This window comes from Stegostoma tigrinum, chromosome 18, assembly GCF_030684315.1.
Source record: "Stegostoma tigrinum isolate sSteTig4 chromosome 18, sSteTig4.hap1, whole genome shotgun sequence".
Classification (NCBI taxonomy): Eukaryota; Metazoa; Chordata; class Chondrichthyes; order Orectolobiformes; family Stegostomatidae; genus Stegostoma; species Stegostoma tigrinum.
In genome coordinates this window covers 12,167,679-12,189,333 of record NC_081371.1, presented here as the reverse complement: position 1 = coordinate 12,189,333, position 21,655 = coordinate 12,167,679, and the positions used below count along the sequence as shown (strand labels likewise).

Below are 21,655 nucleotides of genomic sequence, written 5' to 3'. Positions count from 1 at the left end.
GAGATGTGATCGCTAATGAGAAGGAAACACAAAGAAATTGAAAAGTTGCTAGGGCCATGGTGAGCTGACTCCCTAATAGTGTTGTGATGTGCTTCACTGGGCTTGTCCATTACCTATTTCAGATCAAATAAGCTGGCCAAGTTTGCACAAACCACAATTGATCCAGCTTGTTCGTGTGTAGGGCTTCAGAGCAATCAGCTCCCACACTGCCACAAGGCAAAGCAACAAGGACGGGAAGGTCTGCGGTAAATAAACATGGACACAATTGGTAGCATCCTTGAAATGTGTCTCATTGTTGACTTCTTCCAAGGAGGGATACCTGGTAAGTTCCTTTACAGGCATTGCAACTGCTAATTGAATTTAAAGCTGCTTTACTTCTCTTAAACATTTAAGGCTTCCATTGCATTTTTAAACAAAAATAATTTTATTTATCATGCAATCCACTGGCACTTAGTAAATAACATATTTAATAATAACATGTTTGTTATATTACATCCTCAAAAAATGATAAGCTGTTTCCCAAAGGTGTAATCTTGTCAACTGTATCATATGCCTTTTTACAAAGTGTAAACAAAGTTACAAAATTATTGACAAAATAAGAATGTGCAAATGGTACAAGCTGTGTGCATGTTATATAGTCTGATTCTCACTTAAAATAAAATTCCAATTGTGATTAAACTCATGCTGTTAATTTTACTGAACGTAATGATGGGGCAAGTTTGTATTCATGTGATTATTTCTTGTCATACTTTGTTGTTAGACTAGAAACTTCTGGCTAGTTACTCACCTCTGAGCTTATCCAAAACCTCGTTCTTATTTTGTAATTAGTGTCAGGTTCAGTTCAAACATTAGCCCTGGCAGGATTTTGTTGGTTCCTGATCCAGCAAAACCTTTATTCTAAAAATTCTCATTGCAACATTGTGTTCAAATTTCTCTATGGCGTCACCATTCCAGCTCTCTGTAACCTGTTACAACATCCAAGATTTCTGTAGTCCTATTTTTCTGGCTGATTTTCATACCACCCCTCCTATGGTTACTGCTCCTTCTGCTGTCTAGCATCTAAGGTATTGAATTTCTCTCCTAAAGTCCTTACCCCTTTCTCTTTCTAAAAGCTGCTCTTGGAACCTACTGCTTTGAACAAGATTTGCATCAAAAACAACTCTATGTAAATCATCGATATTGGTGAAGTTTTTTGACCCATTTTTTATGTATTCAAGGTGCTCTATAAATGTTGTTGTACCAAATTCAGGTGTTTAGAATTCATGAGAAAAGTTCAAATGGAATAACTTGGTCTTTGTTTATAGATGATAATCTGAAAGCAGAAATATCCACCTTCCTTCCAGTGTGGACACAGACTACACGCCCTCATAGAACAAATAATACTTAAAAAAATTATATAATAGTAATATTAACAGCTGCCAGCGCAAGCTACAAGGTTTGTACAATTCATTAGGCAACAAATGTGGTAGCTTTGAGGGAGAGGAGAGGATGTGGGTCATTTTCTCTTTAATGCAATTTGGAGTAAATGCATACTAACCTTGCCAATTTGGACAGAAAAAGAACTCCTTGAGCAAAGTTTTTTATTCATATTGGCATTGACTCAGAACACATAAATAGCAATACATAAAACTTGCCTTAGATTTCACATTCAAAGCCAGCTTTCTCAATGACAGATGTTAAGTTAACAGGTTTAGTTACCTGATTTTTTTTTTGTCTCCTTTCCTTTTTAAATAAGTGTGTTGAGTTGGCAGCAGTGCATCTATTCTTTCTGTAGTTAACTTGATTTAATATCCTAGGTTGCAACCCAACAGGTCCATCAATCCATCATATGTGACTTAGTTTCCATAGTACTTTTTAATTGGATGAAAGCTATTGTTTTTATTTCATCCTCCACATTTTACTGCTTAATTATTTAGTATTCTTGGAAAGTCTTCAACTGTGAAGGCTAATGCAAAGTATTTATTAAACTCCTCTGCCCTTTCCTAGTTCCCCATTATTATCTCCCAAGCCTCTTCTCTCTGGGCCTATGTTCACTTTGACTCGCCTGTTCCTTTCTATATGTCTAAAGAAGCCTTTACTATGCTTGGAATTGCCTTAAATGCTCACAATGTGAAAGGTCACAAATCTGAAATGTCAACGCTTCTCTCCCTCCACCGAACTACCAGACCTCCTGAGTAACGTCCATCATTTTGTAATCTTGTTACTTTTTAATGTATTCCAGCACAACTCAATGTAACATGAAGCGTTTTTCTAATTTTCCATAAGGTGTCGGTGGATTTATCAAGATAGATAATCTACCAGCTACCATCACAATAAAAGAAGACACCCCCGCAGGAGTTGCTATCTTTAATTTTTCAGTCATTACAACAAGTACAGATGTTACATTAACTCCTCAAATAGCAAATACCAATCCAGTCAACAACATTTTCGCTATCTCTGTTACAAGTGGCATGGAGTTGGAGGTAAGGTCATTTTAAAATTGGCATTACTATGGGAAATCAACTTAACATTCAGAGAGAGGGGAAGTATGGGGAATGTAAAAACCACTCACCTTCCATTCTTGGTACCAAATTCTTCCATAAATAGAAAAGATGATTGTTTCTTTCCTTACAATTTCTTATTGTGGTTCTAGGAAATTGTATGTAACTTGTGCAATGTTAGGACTTAGAAAATTCATTAAGAAAAATCAGTGAAAATCAAAGAAGCCTAAAAAAAGTTGTGTTTGTTCTCATTAGAGACATTCAGATTTGCTTCATTTTATTGAATTGTACATAATATTTAGAATACTTAATTATATTCCAACTGAGTGACTATTTTGACTTAGTTAGGTGGGAAGACTAAGATATCGCATATACAGGGTATGCAATAATGGGTTTAGTCCGGGTGTTTGATAGGTCTCATCTTCCCTTCGAAGCAGATGTCCAGCCTGTGGTGCAAGTGACTCTCTCCAAGCCTTCATCAGGATATGGGCAAGTTTCTGACTTTTGTAAAAACTTATTAAATATGGATAACAAGCTAGATATTGTGTAAATGTCCAATGTACCTGCCTGGACTAGTTTTAATTGTCCAAAAGGATTGAGAAGTATCTTCTGGAAATTTTCTGGAATCTTTATTTAAAGATTAAACATTCTGCTCTCACCAGCAGCCGTGAACCCACAATGCTCATTGATCACATCTGCCTGGAGCAGGCTTGATGGATCAGATAGACGTCCCTCTAGTCATTTCCATATGTTGATGTTATTATTTTATTTTAAGTACAAAGCTTTGCCTCTTGCCAAATGTCAGAAGCTTGTAATATTGTGGTGAAGATTTGACTTAACAGAATAGTTATGTTTAAAATATCTTCTTCAAATTTGAAAATTTCATGGGAATTTGGGTTTCACAGGCAAGTCCAACCTTTGTTGCCTATTCCTAACTGTCCTTGAGAGCCTTAAACCACTTAAATCCTAAACTGCTACCGTCCACATTGTTCGACTTATGGTGGTGTTTCAACACAACTGAGTGGCTTGCTAGGCCATTTCATGGAGCATGCAAAATTGAATCATAGTGCTGTGGGTCTGTACACATATATAGACCAGGCCAGTCAAGAAACTCTGATTTCCTTCACTAGTAGAGAACTTGAACATTGTTAAGAAGAGATTTTTTTAAAATGAAGTTTTCTTGTCTTACACTCATCAGAACAGGCATGTACGAAAGCAAATATGAAGAGGCAATATCAATTTATTTACCATGAGAAGAGAAGAGAAGAGGGTGATGGTTACCCTATGGCCAGTATATAGATGCACTGGAAACTGTTAACTGTCAATCCTAATTGCCTGAAGAAGCTCAGACCAGACAGGAAGACTCCAATTGGTCAAAAGTGTTGCCATGTGGAATGCAGCAGGGATCAGCAGTGTCCATGACCATTTCTTAGTGCAAAAAGTAAATTCCTTTTGCCTACAAAGAATGAGTCTTAAGTGTTAAAGCCAGTTAAAACAACACAGCGAGTATACCCACAGTGGTTTAAGAAGGTGGCTCACGAGCACTTTCAAGGGCAATTAGTGATGGGCAATAAGTTCTCATCCCACCTCCCACAAACAAACAAACAAATACAGCTGTTAGCTGTATATCATGCAAACCCATGAAAGGCCTCATGGCCACTACTTTTGGCCCTGAACAATCCGTCTCAAATTCCCCAGGAAGGGAAAAAGGTACTGCAAAAATTTGAACATGTGAAGCTACAAGTCTCACACTCCTACCTTACAATAACACCACGAGTGGTTCTCTCAGCTGATTGGATGCTGCAGTCAAAAAAAGGTGATGTTTTATCTACCAAACAGATGAATAACCTGATAGACAAGTTTTGGTGCCAGTGTGATGCAAGGCATGCAAATCATACATTTCATTGACTGACCTATGAGACCCAAAAAAAATGCCTTGGACCATTTGCTGTGAGCAGTGTGCACTTCATACTGAACCAGCCCTTACTTGCAAACCTCAGATCATTGTGTCCAATAGTAAATGTGAGTCCACTATTGGACATCACCTACCAAATAATCTGGAGTACGAAAAGAATTACACCAGAAATTATTTAGACTCTCAGTGTAATGCACATATCCATGGATTTTTATACCAATTTCTGGGAGCTTCATGGTCACCATTGAGCAGTCTAACTTCAATTTCAGAATTATTTGTTAATTGAATTTAATTAACACCAGCTATTATGGTGCAAATTGAACCTCTGTCCCCAGAATATTAGCATGTACCTGTGAATTACTGGTCAAGAGATTTTATCATCATCACACCCTCATCTCTCTGTGGTAAAACAGAATGGTCTGAGATGGCAGATTGGGATGTTATCCATAAAATACTCCACGCAGAGACTGGCCACCTGATCTGATTGCCATTGGAACTCAAACTGAAGCCTTTCAAAATATGAAGTGATCATTTTCACATATTCCTTAAGAGACGCAGAGGGTGATAGAAACAAAGACTTGCTGTGTTGTTAAGTAGCAATCTTACAGTAGTAAATTTGAAGAGTTGGCTGCTCGCTGGAATGAAGGGGACAGAAGAGGTGGGACTGTTTAGAGATTAAAGGGACAAGTATTTGCAGAGGTGGGTTTTGCTGACAATAGCTCCATCTGAAAGATCCAGGAAGAGGGGGCTGGTTTTGAAGAACACTGGAAAATTTGACCTGATGCGACAGTTCTGTTTTTCATTGGCAGTGAATTCATGCCCACTTTGTAGCTGTTTCTGAAATGATCTCTACTTCCAGATGATCAGGCATTTGGACCTAAAAGACTAACACATGGTTATTAGAACTCAGATAGCTAAATAGTGAAGAATAAAACTCTGGAGCCACATCTTTGTACACTTAGAGAGATTCGCACATAGCAGGTCATTTGCCTCAAAAGAAAATCCTCTACCTTTTACCTTCTCAGAGACACAGGTGGGTTCTTAATTAATACTCACCCATCACCTGAATAGATTTAATGTCCAATTAATAAATAATTAATATTCTTCTCATCAGAAAGATGCGAGTTTTGTAGGCAAATGCAGCCAAGGTGCAACAGGACATCACTGAAATTCTTGGCCACTTTTAAGAAATTAAACTGGTTATGCTTTGTATTGTCTTCTCTATTTTAATTTTCTTCTCCTCCCCATCTGAAAATGCTGATTATAGATTCCCAAGTTTTACTGGAAGACAATACTTGAGGCTTAGTGACTGCAGTAAATTGTGCAGTTTGGCTGTTCTAAGCCTGAGAGCTTTGTCCCTAGCCCATTGGGAGAATGATCAGTTTCTCCACCCTAGTCGATAAATTATATCCACATTTTTTTTTTTAAATGGCCTTGTAATTGAGGTTGTAATTTGAATGAGTAATCTAACCAGCAGCACACCACAACCACTTTTCAAGCTCAACTACACATAGAAAGTGCCTTTCATTGTAGTTTGAATTATTACAACATAGTCTCCTGGAGCTTCAAGCAGCATCAAAGCGCAAAATAAATTATTCTTCTTTTAAATTTCAGGTGACGGTCTCAGACAACCTTGGCCTGGACTATGAAACTCAATCCAATTACCTCCTGCTAATCCATGTCACAGATAATAGGGGATACTCGGATTTTGAAACACTTACGGTTTTGTTAAGTGATGTTAATGAACCCCCGAGATTCCTGGATAACCTTGCAAATGGAGGTAGGCAGAGATGCAGATGTTTCTAAAAATAAGAGCACGAGGTGTTTTCATCCCTGGCACTGTTGTGACAAAGTCGTGTGCTGGAAATCAAGTTCCACAATTCCCAGAGACATCACAAATGGGAAAAAAAATTAGTTAAACAGTCCAAAGCCCCCAGTTTATCTGACCAATGAACTCAGGTCAAAAGAAAACACTCACTGGGCTTCTATACTGAAGAAGAAAGTAACAGTTTATTTTGAATTGCTAACTCTCTATAACCTAAGTTCGACCCCTTTTAAAAGGTCCATTTTTTGCAAACAGACAGACACACAGTGGCAGGTATATGTGGATGTTAAGGGGGGGAAATAAAAACAAAACTGGAAAATACGATTCACTACCACCAGAACACGGAGTGTTTAGGTTGTGTCTTTTGTTTTCTTGCCAATTCCAGTTATTCTTTCAAGGTTGTCACTCTCTTTCATTTGCTGTATGAGAATTCATCTTTCACAGCCTTTGAAAGTATTTTATTCCTTCTACGACAGGGTTAGTGTTAGAGAAGGATGACTGATGACTGTTACTGTCGACTTTCTGGTGCCATCACAGAGGAGACAGTGACACACCCAGAGAATGATTTTGGTGCTTTGCCTTTCTAGGCTTGAGGTTTCTCTCTTGCACTGGCTCCATGCAAGCCATGGTTACCCAGTTAGGAAATAATCAAAATGTTTTTGTCAAACAATTGACCTTCTTGTTCAGAACCCATAGAAGCCATTGTGTCTGCTTTTCATAGAATTGTAGAATCCCTACAGCGTGGAAGCAGGCCATTCCACACATCAAGCCCATACTGACCTGCCAAAGAGAATCCCTCCCGGACCCAACCCCCTACCCTATTCCTGTAACCCTGCATTACCCATGGCTGACCCACTTAACCTGCACATCCCTGGACAGGATGTATGGATAGTTTAGTGTGGCCAATACATCTAACTTGCACATCTTTGGGCAGTAGGAGGAAAATCAGAGTACGAGCAAGAAAGCACGCAGGCACAAGGAGAATGTACAAACTCTGCAGACAGTCACTGGAGGGTGAAATCAAACTTTGATTTTGTTCTCACTGTTTCAAGCAAAGTGCAACATTATACACAACTCACAATGTAAACACGATGGTTAAAACTGCAGCCATCTCTTTGCGTAGTCTCATTGGTCTAAAGCAGGATGCTCCTTTTCCTAGTCCACACTCTGAACACAGAAGGAAATAGAAAGTGTTCCGAGGAAGCTCTGAGGAAAGGTCACCAGACCCTAAACATTAACTCTCATTTTTTCTTCACAGATGCTGCCAGACCTGCTGAGCTTTTCCAGCAACTTCTGCTTTTGTTCCTGATTTACAGCATCTGTAGTTCTTTCGGTTTTTATGAAATATGAAAAATGTGGCTTTTGTATGCCTCTACTCTCAGGATGCAATTTCAAACATGCGTTATGTAACATACAGACAAGACAAATGAGACTTCTGTCCTCATTCTCCCCTTATACAAGTCTTAAAGAATTTTTTACCATCAAGAAAATTTGAGCGAACACTGCACAAATGGTGAGACCATGCAGGTAGGCATGAATTGAGTTCACATTCAGACAGCATCCGAGCAGTCCTGAGTTATTGCCTGATTTGATCTGTAATCTGGGTACCTCTCCCTACATACAAAGTGTCCAAACTTCAGTGCTGGTTGCTGGTGCTCCCTGTTATGTGTTTCCACAGCACTCTGCCAGTGCATTGGAAACATGTCCTGATGGCCATAAAGTTATGCCAAATTCCAGATGCCCTTGCCCATGGAAAAGGAATGTGTGCAGCTGGTGCCCATGGATCATCTCCTGGCCTGCAGTTTGGTTGCATGCAGCATTGGAATCGATAGCAGCAAACACAAGCTAAATCCACCAAGTACTTGCTCTGCTTTCCTCGATATCTAGCTTGTTTGGTGAATTTGGTAAGACAGGAAGTTAAATATTAAGGCGGCAAGTTGTGCCATTATCAAGCTGTTAACATGCAATAATTGGTAGCTCATCACTACCCAGGAAGAAACTCTATTTTCCCATTGTGTTGGTAGAAGCTGAAGGATGAAGGAAGAGGCCTCCGGTCATAGTACCAGCAGCAACGCCAGGATGAGCCAGACACAGCTCCATCCCAGCACGGTGAGCAAGGAGCAGGCCCTGGGCTGACTCACCTGGCCCAAACTTACAGGCTGAATCTACGGCTCTGGGTCTTCAGCTAGGCCCGGGCGCCTGAAGGAGAGGAATTATTGGTGAAGGGGATGGCAGAAAACGTTGACAACCGATGATTAGTGGCAACGTCTGGAGGATCATCAGATGGGATACAGAAGATAAGGAACCCATGCTTCCCTAGGCCCATGGGTTCAGCTCAGATGCTGGAGTTGTGGAAGTGGCAGTGGTGGAGGTCTGTAATAGAGACAGCAGCCAATGCCAAGCAGTGACCAGAGGAGCTGTGGAAAAGAAAGAAGAGGAGAGAAAGATGAACTCTATTGCAGTAAAATCTTGCACTTTCTTCAGTGTTTCAAGATGACACCGGACCGTGGCAACACTTTGCATATAATATGCATAAAAGCACCTTTCACTATATTTTTATATACGTGTGACAATAAATCTAAACTGAAATCACCATATTGCTATGAAAATCAAGAAAGACAGCGTAAGTTTCTCCCAACATTGAGGTGGATTTTCTTCAGGATTCTCTTTCAACCTTGCCACACATCTCACCATAGCCCACGCCATTCAAATACCTAAGATTTTACCCCAGAACCTGTAACAAAGGCAACATTATGAAAGTTGGTGTCCCCTAGGATCACATAGACTGGACTTAAAAATTGGCAACGCTTGCTTGTAAGGTTGTAAAATAACTTCAGAGGTTTCCGAGGATACATTTTGAAACTACATGAGAATAAAGTTAATTTATGACCGCAGTAATTCAAGAAGACAACTCATCATCACCTTCTTAATTAGTAAAATAAATGCTGGCCTATCAGCAAAACCCACATCCCATGAACAAATAAAAGAAAACAATCCAAGATTATGCAATGAGGCAGGTTTAATTAATAATTTTATTGTAAGAGATCCACTGGGAAGGAAAAGGATTATAAATCTGGTGGAATTCTACATTGTAAGCAAAGCACTCTAGTCCCAAACAAGAATCTTGAACTTAAAGCTGATAATAGATGTATGAGGGGAGAGCTGCTGTGTTAGGTCTCGTGGTCAGTACATCAGTTTACTTTAAAGAAACATATTTATGATATAATCATTGGATCATAGGAGATAACGGGAACTGCAGATGCTGGAGAATCCAAGATAACAAAGTGTGAAGCTGGGTGAACGTAGCAGGCCAAGCAGCATCTTAGGAGCACAAAAGCTGACGTTTCGGGCCTAGGCCCTTCATCAGATGAAGGGTCTAGACCCGAAACATCAGCTTTTGTGCTCCTTAGATGCTGCTTGGCCTGCTGTGTTCATCCACCTTCACACTTTGTTATATTGGATGATAGGATGTGATTTGACATTATAAAGACCTCAGACTTGATCTTAACTCAGCTTTTGAAAAGCATGACATGCTCATGGAAGCTCTCTATTCTTTGCAACCAGGTAGCTTTGTGCTCGGCCAGACAAAAAATTGCCTCTGAATGTAATATTTGTACATCTTAGTGCGCTGTAATAAATGTCTTTGGGTCTTTCAATGCCACATTATTCCACACTTGCTAGATTCTCATGTTACATTGAACAACTATGCATTGCCATGTCAGCTAAAGATAGCTTGTTGGTGGCAGAATATGCATCAAGTATTGGCAAAGGTTGATTAGATAAACAGAATTAAATGTATGCTGGCAAATAATCATGAGACAATATTTAAACAGGTTGTTCAAAATGTTGAGAAAAATATATTAAAAATTCTTGAAAAAGGATGCTGGAAACACTGGAAGAAATGAATGAAAATGAGAAGAGGTAGGGTTAGCACAGGGCTGAAGGTGTTATATCTGAAGGCATGCAGTATAAGGAATAAGGTCAATGAGCTTGTGGCGCAGATTGAAACTGGCAGGGATGACGTGGTAGGCATCACAGAGACGTGGCTGCAAGGGGAACAGGATTGGGAGCTAAATATCCAAGGATATACATCCGATCGAAAAGATAGGCAGGTGAGCCGAGGGTGTGGGTTGCTTATTAGTGAGAAATGAAATTAAGTCAGTAGGAAGAAACAAAGTATGTTCAGAATGTGTAGAATCTTTGTGGGTAGAATTGAGGAACTGCAAAGATAAAAAAAACCATAGTTGGAGTTGTGTTTAGGCCTCCAAACAGTAGTTAGGAGCTAGGGTGCAAGATACGTACCTTTTCTATCTGCTGGTGTAAGAAAGGCAAATTCACAGTGATCATGGGGGATTTCAATATCCAGGTGGACTGGGAAATCATGCTGGTAGTGGGTGGCAAGAAAAGCAGTTTGTGGAATGTCTACAAGATGGCTTTTTGGAGCAGCTCATGGTGGAAACCACAAGGGAACAGGCAATACTGGATTTAATGTTGTGCAATGAGGCAGACTTGACTAGGGAGCTTAAGGTAAAGGAACCGTTAAGAAGCAGTGATCATAAGATGTTAGAATTTACTCTGCAGTTTGAGAGGGAGAAGATAGAATCAGAGTTAACAGTATTAAAGCTTAATAAAGATGACTACAGAGACATGAGGGAGGAGCTGGGCAGAGTTGACTGGGAGAGGAGCCTAGCAGGAAAGATAGTGGAACAGCAACGGCAGGAATTTCTGGCAGTAATTCAGGAGACACAGCAGATGGACTACACTGCAGAGTTCAAAAGGAGATAGCTGAAGAGATATTGGAAGCATTAGTGGTGATCTTTCAGGAATTGCTAGAGTCAGGGAGGGTCCCAACGGACTGGAAAAATCACTAACATGACAACCCTGTTTAAAAAGGGAGTAAGGCAAAAGATGGAAAATTACAGGCCATTAGCCTAACCTCGGGCATGGGTAAGATTTTGGAGTCCATTATAAAGGATGAGATTTCTGAATATTTGGAAGCATATGGTAAAGTAGGTCAAACTCAGCATTGTTTCATCATGGGGTGGTCATGTCTGACAAATCTGTTAGAATTCTTTGAGGAAGTAATGAGCAGGGTAGACCAAGGAGAGCCAATGGATGTTATCTACCTGGATTTCAAGAAGTCCTTTGTTAAGATGCCGCACAGGAGGCTGCTGAGTAAGATAAGGACCCATAGTGTTCAAGGCAAGGTGCTAGTATGGATAGAAAATTGGCTGTCTCGCAGAAAGCAGAGAATGGGGATAAAACGATGGCAGTTCTGACAAGTGGTTTTCTGCAAGGGTCAGAGTTGGGACCATAATTTTTCACTTTATATATTGATGATCTAGATGAAGGAACTGTGGGCATTCTGGCTAAGTTTGCAGACGATACAAAGATAGGTGGAGGGACAGGTAGGGTTGAGGACGTGGGGAGGCTGCAGAAGGATTTTGACAGGTTAGGAGAGTGGACAAAGAAGTGGCAGATGGAGTGCAACGTGGGAAAGTGTGAGGTCATGCACTTTGGTGAGAAGAATAAAAGCATGGACTATTTTCTAAATGGGGAGAAAATTCAGAAGTCTGAGGTGCAAAGAAACTTGGGAGTTCTAGTCCAGGATTCTCTCAAGGTAAGCTTGCAGGTTGAATCAGTAGTCAGGAAGACAAATGTAATATTAGCATTTATTTTGAGAGAATTTGAATATAAAAGCATGGGATGTACTACTGAAGCTTTAGAAGGCACTGGTCAGGCCATATTTGGAGTATTGTGTGCAGTTTTGGGCCCCATATCTCAGGAAGGATGTACTGCCCGTGGAGAGGGTTCAGAGGAGGGTCACAAGAATGGTCACAGGATTGGAAAGCTTTTTATATGAGGAACGTTTGAGGACTCTGAGACTACACTCATTGGAGTTTAGAAGACTGAGGGGTTATTGAATTGCAACTTACAGAATACTGAATGGCCTGAACAGAGTGGATGTTGGGAAGATGCTTCAATTGGTAGGAGAGACTATGACATGAGGGCACAGCCTTAGAGTAAGGGGAAGACCTTTTAGAATGGAGATAAGGAGAAACTTCTTCAGCCAGAGGGTGGTGAATCTATGAAATTCACTGCCACAGAAGGCTGTGGAGGCAAGGTCATTGAGTAGATAGGTTCTTGATTATCAAGTGGATCAAGGGTTATGAGGAGAAAGCAGGAGAATGGAGTTGAGGAACTTGTCAGTCATGATTGAATGGCGGAACAGACTTGATGGGCCCAATGGCCTAATTTCTGCTCCTAGGTCTTATGGTCTTATGAAGCATTTCTTTCAAACTTTCCATAGAACATAGACCGCTACAGCGCAGTACAGGCCCTTCGGCCCTTGATGTTGCGTTGACCTGTGAAACCAATCTGAAGCCCATCAAACCTATGCCATTCCATTATCATCCATCTGCTTATCCAATGACCATTTAAATGCCCTTAAAGTTGGCACATCTATTACTGTTGCAGGCAGGGCATTCCACGCCTTTACTACTCCGAATAAAGAACCTACCTCTGACATCTGCCCTATATCTATCACTCCTCAATTTAAAGCTATGGCCCCTCGGGCTAGCCATCTCCATCCGAGGAAAAAGGCTCTCACTGTCCACCCTATCTAATCCTCTGATCATCATGTATGTCTTTATTAGGTCACCTTTCAATTTGCTCTCAATTCACAATACACAAAAATATCAATTCAAGGTGAATTTCTCACCTATTTTGATGAGTTGAAACATGTGTGATGACATTTTTAGTGTCTAGAAATCTATTTCTTGAGCACATTCAATACCTTGCCTTCTGCAGCCTTCTTCAGTCGAGAATTCCCTAAGCTCACTACTGTTTGACTGAATAAATTTCTCATCTCAGTCCAAAATAGCTTACACCCTGTCCTGAAGGCCATCATCCCTTTTATCCAGCCAGAGGAAACATCATCCTGCTTCCAATCCCTCCAAATCTTGTTAGGATTTCACATGTTTCAACAAGATCCACTCTCATTCTTACAAACACAGGCCCAGTCAGCCCAATCTGGGCTCTTGGGACCCAAGTTAAAATCCCAATGTGGCAGACGTTTGTATTTGAAAGAAGAAAAAAATTGTGAAATAAGACTCTAATGATGATGATGAAACCCTTGTTAATTGTTGGAAAAGTCCATCTTTTTCACAAATTTAGTTTAAGAAAGAAAACTGTCATCTTTATCTGGTTTGGCCTACATGTGACTCCAGACCAACAGCGATGTTGTTGACTCCTAACCGACCTCTGGGCAATTAGAGATGGGTAATAAATGCTGGCCTGGCTAGTGATGCCCACACCCCACAAATAAATTAAACTGCCCTCTTATGAAAAACCTGCCACCTGAGGAATCAACCTGGTGAACTTTGTTCTACCCTCCCTCTGTTACAAGTTCATCCTTTCTTAGGTAAGGGCATAGGTATTGCAATAAGAAAGATTGGGAATTAAACAACCCTTTTATGGCTGCAGGATGCCTCAAAACATTTCATAGCCAGTTAGGAGATAGTAAGAACTGCTGATGCTGGAGTCAGAGATAACACAGTGTGGAGCTGGAGGAACACAGCAGGCCAGGCAGCATCAGAGGAGCAGGAGAGTTGACGTTTCGGGTCGGGACCCTTCCTCCGCTTCTGATAGTTCATGACTGTTCACCATTTTCCTAAAAATACTTTACTGGTTAAGGTAGCAGACTATTGAAGTATAATGGACTGTGCCTCACGAGAGACTGACTGATAAGCATACAGACAAAGGGATGTCCCAGGATGACTCTAAAAACTGTCTCACAGGATTATCAATCAACTAGGACAGCAGAAGGAGCAGGGTTGAGGGAGGGAAAAGCATGAGTATTTTGATCGCCATTTGAACTGGTTCTGTCTGCAGTACTTTGATGAGACTCTGACCAATTCTGTCCTATCACAGGTTAATTAGCTGTTACACTAATTGCTATAGTACATTTTCAATGTTGTCAGATCACTTGGAACTGAAACTGGAGAGGGAAAGTTTCTGATGAAGCCTTGCATGCAGTATACCTTGTAATGAGTGTAAATAGCCAATAAATATTTATTCGTGTATACCTGCATGAATTCCAGTTCTCTTCTATTGAAGACGTCCAGATGCCAGTTATGCCATTAATGCAAATTCTAACTTAAAATAACTCTTTGTACATCAAATTTATATCTTAAAGGGGGCTTCCTGCACAATACAAGCAGCCACTTCAGATACAATACATGATCCAGTAAAAATTGCTGTAGATTGATTGTCAGGGTTGATTAGATAATAAGGCTCAGTTCAACTTCAAAGCTGCTACCACTCAAGGTATTATCTTGCAATTGGTGGTGTGAGTGCTAAACGTGAGATAACAAGGTGTAGAGCTGAATGAACACAGCAAGTCAAGCAGCATCAGAGGAGCAGGAAAGCTGACGTTTTGGATTGAGACCGTTCAGAAAATTTTCTGAAGAAGGGTCACAACCCGAAACGTCAGCTTTCCTGCTCCTCTGATGTTGCTCGGCCTGCTGTGTTCATCCAGCTCTACACCTTGTTATCTCAGATTCTCCAGCATCAGCAGTTCCTACTATCTCTGAATTCTAAATGTGACAGAATTATATGGAACTTGTTTTAAGTAACTGTTATTTTTGGTATGAAAGACATGCAGTAGAACAGGCTTAAAAATTCTTTATCCAATGGTTTTTTTTATTGCTGTGAAGAACTTTAACATTGCTTCATGGCCATCATCACTAAATTCAAAAGCACTCAAATGACTGTAAAGGACTTTGGAATTCCTGGAGCTTGAGAAAGGTGCCATGTGAATTGTAGTTCTTTTTCATACAACAGGTCGCCCATGACTAACATGATGGCTGAGATCTGCGGAGAAGTTTGCAAACATTCAATTTCAGTAAAAGTGAACTGCTATTGCTTTGACTTAATTTATTTGCTGCTGGCAATCATGAAGAAATGGAAAAAGGGGTTGAGGGAAGACAGAAGATGCACTCCGGGCATAGAGACAACAAGTGCTGTTGAACCTTAGCACTTATGGCAGCAACCGAGGTCAGAGAAACACAGAGTTAAATGTTCCGAATACAATGACATTTCTTTGAAGTTCTGAAGAAATTATTGGATGCAAAATGTTAACTGTTTCTCTCCCATTAGATGCTGAAAGACTTGCTGAGTTTCTCCAGCACTTATTTTTAAATCTCCAGCATTTGTAGTATTTTACTAGATAATACACAGTGCAGAGCTGGAGGAACACACCAGGCCAGGTAGCATCAGAGGAGCAGGAGAGCTGATGTTTCTGTTGCTTGAGTGAACTCAAGGCAGATAGTTCTTGCCCTCATAACAGGAAAGAAAGGGAATGGTTGTGTTAGAATAATCTGGCATTTATAATGCTGCTTTTACTCAGACTGTAGCATTCTTGCCTCTGATTCAGTGGGGTTGAGGATTTTAGTCAAGACTGGTTTGCAGTCCTTTTATCGTACAGAAGGAATTCTGCACTGGTGGAAATACCGTCGCTTAGTTTAGACATTAAGCCAAAACCCTCTTGACTTCCAAATGTAGACATTAAGATGGACAATTGAGAGTGCTCCAATGCTTCCTTTTAGTTCCATATATCTGCCTCATTCATAGTTCTCTCTCTCTCACTTTCTCACTCACCATCAGTCCATCATGCCCATATCGTCCGAGCATTTTAACCCAGTACCAATAAATAATCAGCCAATTCGCTCACAAATGCCTTAATTGCATTTGCTTCTATCACACTTCCTGGCAGGGCATTCCATGCCCTGACAACTCAGGTTTGAAAAGGATTTTCAATTCACATTTGTTTCTTTTTCAAAACCCTTTAAAACCATGTCCTATCATTCTCACTCAGTTTACAAATGGAAACAGTTTCCCCCTATTCACTCTGTCCAGACATTATCTGATTTTGAAAACTTCTATCAAATCTCTTCTTAGCCTTTTCCTCTCTCTAAAAAAAGTTTCCTACCCTCCAATCTTTCCCCATCACTGTGGTCTCATCCTTCGAACTATGTCCTTGCTCACTGTGATCTGCTTGTGCTGCTCATAAACAAAGCGTTTCATTGTACTTAGGTACATATGAAAATAAATAAATCTAATCAAAACAAATAATCCTGTAAGTCTCATCTGCACTCTCCCCAATGCATTCACATCTTTTCTACACAGAACTATACACCATACTTTAGCTGAAGTCTAACTACTGTCTTCTCTAAGTTCACTAACTTTCCTGCTTGTGCATGCTAGCTCCCTATTAATATGAGGCCTATAATTATATATGCTTTATTAACAGCACTGTCTATCTGTCCCCTTTACTTACTTGTGCACACGTACACCCAGGTCTTTATGCTCCTGTACATCCTTTAGAATAATATCCTTTATATTATATTGTTTCTCTAGGTTACCTGTACAAGAGTGCATTACTTCACACTTTTCCTTATTGAATTTCATCTGCCACCTATCGACACACTCTATGAATGCATAAATGTCCTTTTGTAATTCTACGTTCTTCTCCTCAATTTATAATTATACCAAGTTTTGAGTAGATTGAAATTGTCCCCTGCACACTAAAACCTGGATAACTCATACACATCACAGAAACCCCCCAAGTTCATCATGCTGACTCTAGGGAACACCATCGCCAATCTTCTTCCAGCCCAAAAAATACCCACCAACTTTTTTTGTTTTCTATCCCTCAACCAATTTTGTATCCAATTTGCTTTTGTTCCTTTTATTCCTTGATATCTGACTCTCCTAAGTTTATTGTGTGGTATTGTGTTGAACACCTTTTGGAATTCCATGTACATTACATCAATGGCCTCATCAATCCTTTCTTTACCTCTTCAGATTAGATCCTGTCCCCACTTTGCCATCAAACCAGTCACCAAATAACTTGACCCACCACTAAAATGATGTTGCAAAGGCAAAACCTTAATGAAAAAAATTACAAGTTGGTATATTATAAGGATGCAACAGACACTGAGATCAAGTGGAAATAATAGTTCTCATCCCTCACAACAGCATTTCCAATCAGATGTCACTCTGCTGAAGATATTTTTTGCATAAAGTTTTTAATTGATAAAAAGGGTTGTATTAATTGGCCCAAGAATATATGTATCCATAAGAATACACTAATATGATCATTTATTTTGAATTACTTTACAGCTGTATATGTTGACTTTCTGGAGAATTTAGCGGTTGGGGCAATTATATACGAAGTTCAGGCAATTGATCCCGACAGGAATGACAATATTCTTTCTGTAAGTAACTTTTGAAGTAAATAATCCAATGCTAACAAGTAGAAAGGACGTACTTAGTAAAACATCTCTACTAAGCTGTGTACCAACCCAACAATTATTCTTTCTGGATTTTCCCTGCCCGTCTGCAAAAACAAAGTTGTAAAAATGAATCCTTGTTTTTTGTAAAGCACTTCCATCTTACTAAGGAGATTCAGGCCAATGCACATCCAATAAGCTGCTCTGACTATACTGTTCACATTTTTACAGCTGTGACAAATTCCACCACAGAAGCTGAGATATTTTACAACATCCTGAAACAATCAATAGCATTCTAAGTCAAATCAGCCCACACAACGTTCTAACAATAAAATCAATTCCTAGTCATTCCTGCTGGGAAATTATGCGGAGGAAGATGTTCTGTAACATGGAAAATTGAGACCAATTGTATCACGGTCAAATGGTAGTGATCAGTCAGCTCAGCACAAAGCTAGTGCTCTCTCCCCGGCCTGTTGGACTCAGGACCACTGTATATTGCTGACTGGGGGACAGCAGAGCTCCACAATAAAAATGTCTATCAAAATAGATCATAAAACATCAAGGCCAACTCAAAGACAGAAATACACATTAAAATAGGCTTTGCTGCCATTCATTATGTAAATTTAACTCAAAGCTCCCGATTAATAATTCTTCTTTTGGAACCACTTGTCAATATGACAACTTCTTTTTTCAAAATAAAAGCAGTTAAAAACAGTAGCAACCCTCTTCTTTGATTTTAAAGGCTTACTTGAAGATTATGCTTAAGTTTTAATAAGAATGAAATGCAAGATACACCCAATAACAAGTGATGGTGTTTAAACTGCCACTTCCCTATCATTCAACATCTATTGCAAATTCATTTCTCTCTTACTCAATTTCAGATTGCAAATACTATCTTATGATGTTGAAATCCAACCACTGAACAAGTCATACAAATGATAACTTGCTTTATAAAAAAGTAATGCTGATAAGAACACACCACAATATAGTGCAGCTCAGAAAGAAACAACAGTCTGGAGCTGGAGGAACACAGCAAGCCAGGCAGCATCAGAGCATCAGGAAAGATGATGTTTCGGATCAGGACCCTTTTCCAGCATCTGCAGTTATTGCTATCTCGCAGCTCAGAAAGAGCTTGGTTTCTGAAATAGGCTACTACACATTGATCTGTAAAGCACTTTGCACCTCCAAGGCTTGTGGTTTGCTAGTTCTTGTCTGTTTTCTAGGTTTCCTTGTTTCTAGAGTGCAATAAAGATCTCTTCCTATTTTTCAGGCTTTCTCAACGTCCAATTGCACTAACATTTGGTTGAATTCAAATGGCTCAGTGGTTATCACTGCTGCCTGATAGCACCAGGGACCCAGGTTCGAGTCCAGCCTTCGAAGTATCATAGAATCCCTACAGTGTGGAAGCAGGCCATTCAGCTCATCGAGTCCACACTGACCCTCCAAAGAACATCCCACCCAGACCCACCTCCCCTCTCCTATCTCTGTAACTCTGCATTTCCCATGACTTGTCCACCTAACCGGCACATCTTTGGATACTATGGGCAATTTAGCATGGCCAATCCAGCTAACCTGCACACCTTTGATTGTGGGAGGAAACCAGAGCACCCAGAGGAAACCCACACAGACAAGGAGAGAAGGTGCAAACTACAGCCAGACAGACAGACAGAGACACCCAAGGCTGGAATTAAACCTGGGTCCCTGGCACTGTGAGGCAGCAGTGCTAACCACTGAGCCACCATGCCGCTGACTATTTGTGTGAAGTTGGCACATGTTTTGTATCTGCGTCAGTTTCCTCCTACTGGATTTCTCCCACAGTCCAAAGATATGCAGGTTAGGCAGATTGGTCATGCGAAATTGCACGTAATGACCAGGAATGTGCAGGCAGATTAGCTGTGGGAAAAAGTGCAGGGTTATAGAGTGGGTGTTTTGGTCTGGGTGGGATGCTCTTCTGAGAGGCAGTGTGGCCTCTGTGGGCCGAATGGCCTGCAACCACACTGTAGGGATTCGATGACGACGTATTTTGGGAGCTAATTAGTGGTCCTTGTCTGTTTCATCAGAGATTTAGGCTGCTTCAGAGCAAATTCCATTCCCACACCAGGATTGTCTACATCAGCAGTTTTCAAACTTTTGCATTCCCTGCGCCGCTCATTAGTTTTTGACAAAATCTGTGGTCCCACAATGATAAAAACAAAACCTCATCTTTTTTTTCCCCCCCCCAAGGAATATATATTTACATTTACATGCATTTTAACATTATATTAACCATTTTTGGACAATTTAATGTCTTTAAAAATTGCAGTGATTTTGTTGAGAATAAGTTTCATTGCTAAATTGTGAAAAAAAACAAATTAGATAATGATTTAGTCATTAGTGAGAAGCAGGAGTTGCAATTCATTTGTAAGCAGGTCAGCTCCCCACCTAGATGACATCCAGTTCCCACCTGTGGGAAATACCATTCGCTCTGGTTAAGAAATACTGTCCTAAATATCATCATTGGCGACCCCTCACAGACAAGGCTGACTCCTTTCCACTCGCAGGCTGAGCTTATAGGTGGCTATATAGACCAATGCAGCTACCACAGGCTCTGTTAACTTTGGGTAGGTCACAGTCACAGGAAGGAGTGAGTGGGGCATTGGTGTGGCAGTGTACTCCTCTCACTGTTTTTCACCCGGCTTCCATATTTTCCCAACGGCAAGTCTCCAGGTGCTCGATGACTTCCAGGACTCTTCTGCTCTACTTTGGACGGCCTGGGGCCAATGCTTCCCAAGTGACTGTGGGAATGTGGCACTTTGACATTGAGGCCTTGAGGATACCACTGAAGCGCTTCCTCTGTCCACCTGGGGGCATCTGCCATTTCAAAGCTGGGACTACAGCACCTACTTGGGGAGTGTCATATCAGTCATATGGATGACATGCCCAGACCATCAGCGCCAATCAAGGGTGGCCTGTCCCTCAATGCTGCGAATAATGGCCTGGTTGAGAATGCTGACATTGGTGTGTCTTTCTCCCCAGTGGATTTGCAGGATCTTGCACAGGCAGGCTAAATAATAAGAGTTAATATACTTGTAATTAAAAAGGCAGAAGAGTTAGGAAGATTTATTATATCTCTACAGTGGTAAATACATGTAGAACACACTGCCCATTCCAGAAGCTAATCAAGTACTTGTGCTTTATTTCAGTACTCTGTGAATTCCTCTTTGGTCACAATTCATCCCAGTGGGAAAAGTGGAGCGATTCTTGCAGCAAAACCATTTCATTATGAAAAAGATTTTCATAGGTAATGATCATTTTCCATTCTCTTTCATAATTGCCTTTTTTAGGTAACTTATTTGCAGTTCAAAATTTGGATTACTGTTTTATATTTTTACAGATTCAGTGTATTAGTAACTGTGAAGGACACAATAGGTAACAGCATCTCTGGGATTGTGGTGGTTACTTTAATTGACACAAATGACCATTGGCCAATCTTGAAGCAGTAAGTATATGGAAACATATATTCTACCTTCTCAAGTACAAAATCTGTATCAGGGCAGGTGCAGCTGGAGGAAAACAATAAAAATAAAACCATCATAATATAAAGAAAATGCTGAACATACATGGATCAATTAGTGCCCCTGAAAAAGATATGTTAATGATTCTGAAGCATCAGTTCTAATAAAGGGAGGGCCTTTGAACACCAACCTGTCTTTCCGTTTAAGTTTGATAAGCTGCATATTTTTGCCAATTGACACATATTTCAGATGAATTTCATTTGGAAAAAAATATTCTTGGATGTTGGCAAGGCTGACATAACTTGTTTGTCATACTTAGTTGCTTTGCTTGAACTGATGATACTAGACTTGATGTAGATGTTTGTCTTGCTAGAACTCTTCAGGGGGTAGTTGGGAGTAAATCTCATTGACATAAAAGTGGGCAAGAGATTTCCTTCCTTAACGTACATTAAACAAACACTTGGCTTTCTCCAAAAACCCAAAAGCTTCATGTCACTTTTACAAATGATTGTAGCATAATCCAGACTTTCATACTTCGTGAAAAAAAATCAAAAAAGGGAAATTGCAAACAAAGTAAAACAATGCTTCTGATGTAACTTCAGACAAATAAATTTTTGCTGAACTGACACCTTGTGAAACATTGCTGC

The 21,655-nt window shown here is 40.2% G+C and overlaps 1 protein-coding gene across 1 annotated transcript in view; it reads left to right on the top strand.

Annotated features, from left to right (window-relative positions):
- Positions 1–255: 255 nt before the first annotated feature.
- Positions 256–21,655, top strand: part of LOC125460926 (cadherin-related family member 3-like) — a 51,327-nt gene continuing 29,927 nt past the window's right edge. The window contains exons 1-6 of the mRNA XM_059652225.1: positions 256–322; positions 2,266–2,462; positions 6,010–6,175; positions 17,405–17,499; positions 20,697–20,794; positions 20,888–20,992. Of these exons, the coding sequence (XP_059508208.1) occupies positions 256–322; positions 2,266–2,462; positions 6,010–6,175; positions 17,405–17,499; positions 20,697–20,794; positions 20,888–20,992 (728 nt within the window). The remainder of the gene's footprint in view (positions 323–2,265; positions 2,463–6,009; positions 6,176–17,404; positions 17,500–20,696; positions 20,795–20,887; positions 20,993–21,655) is intronic.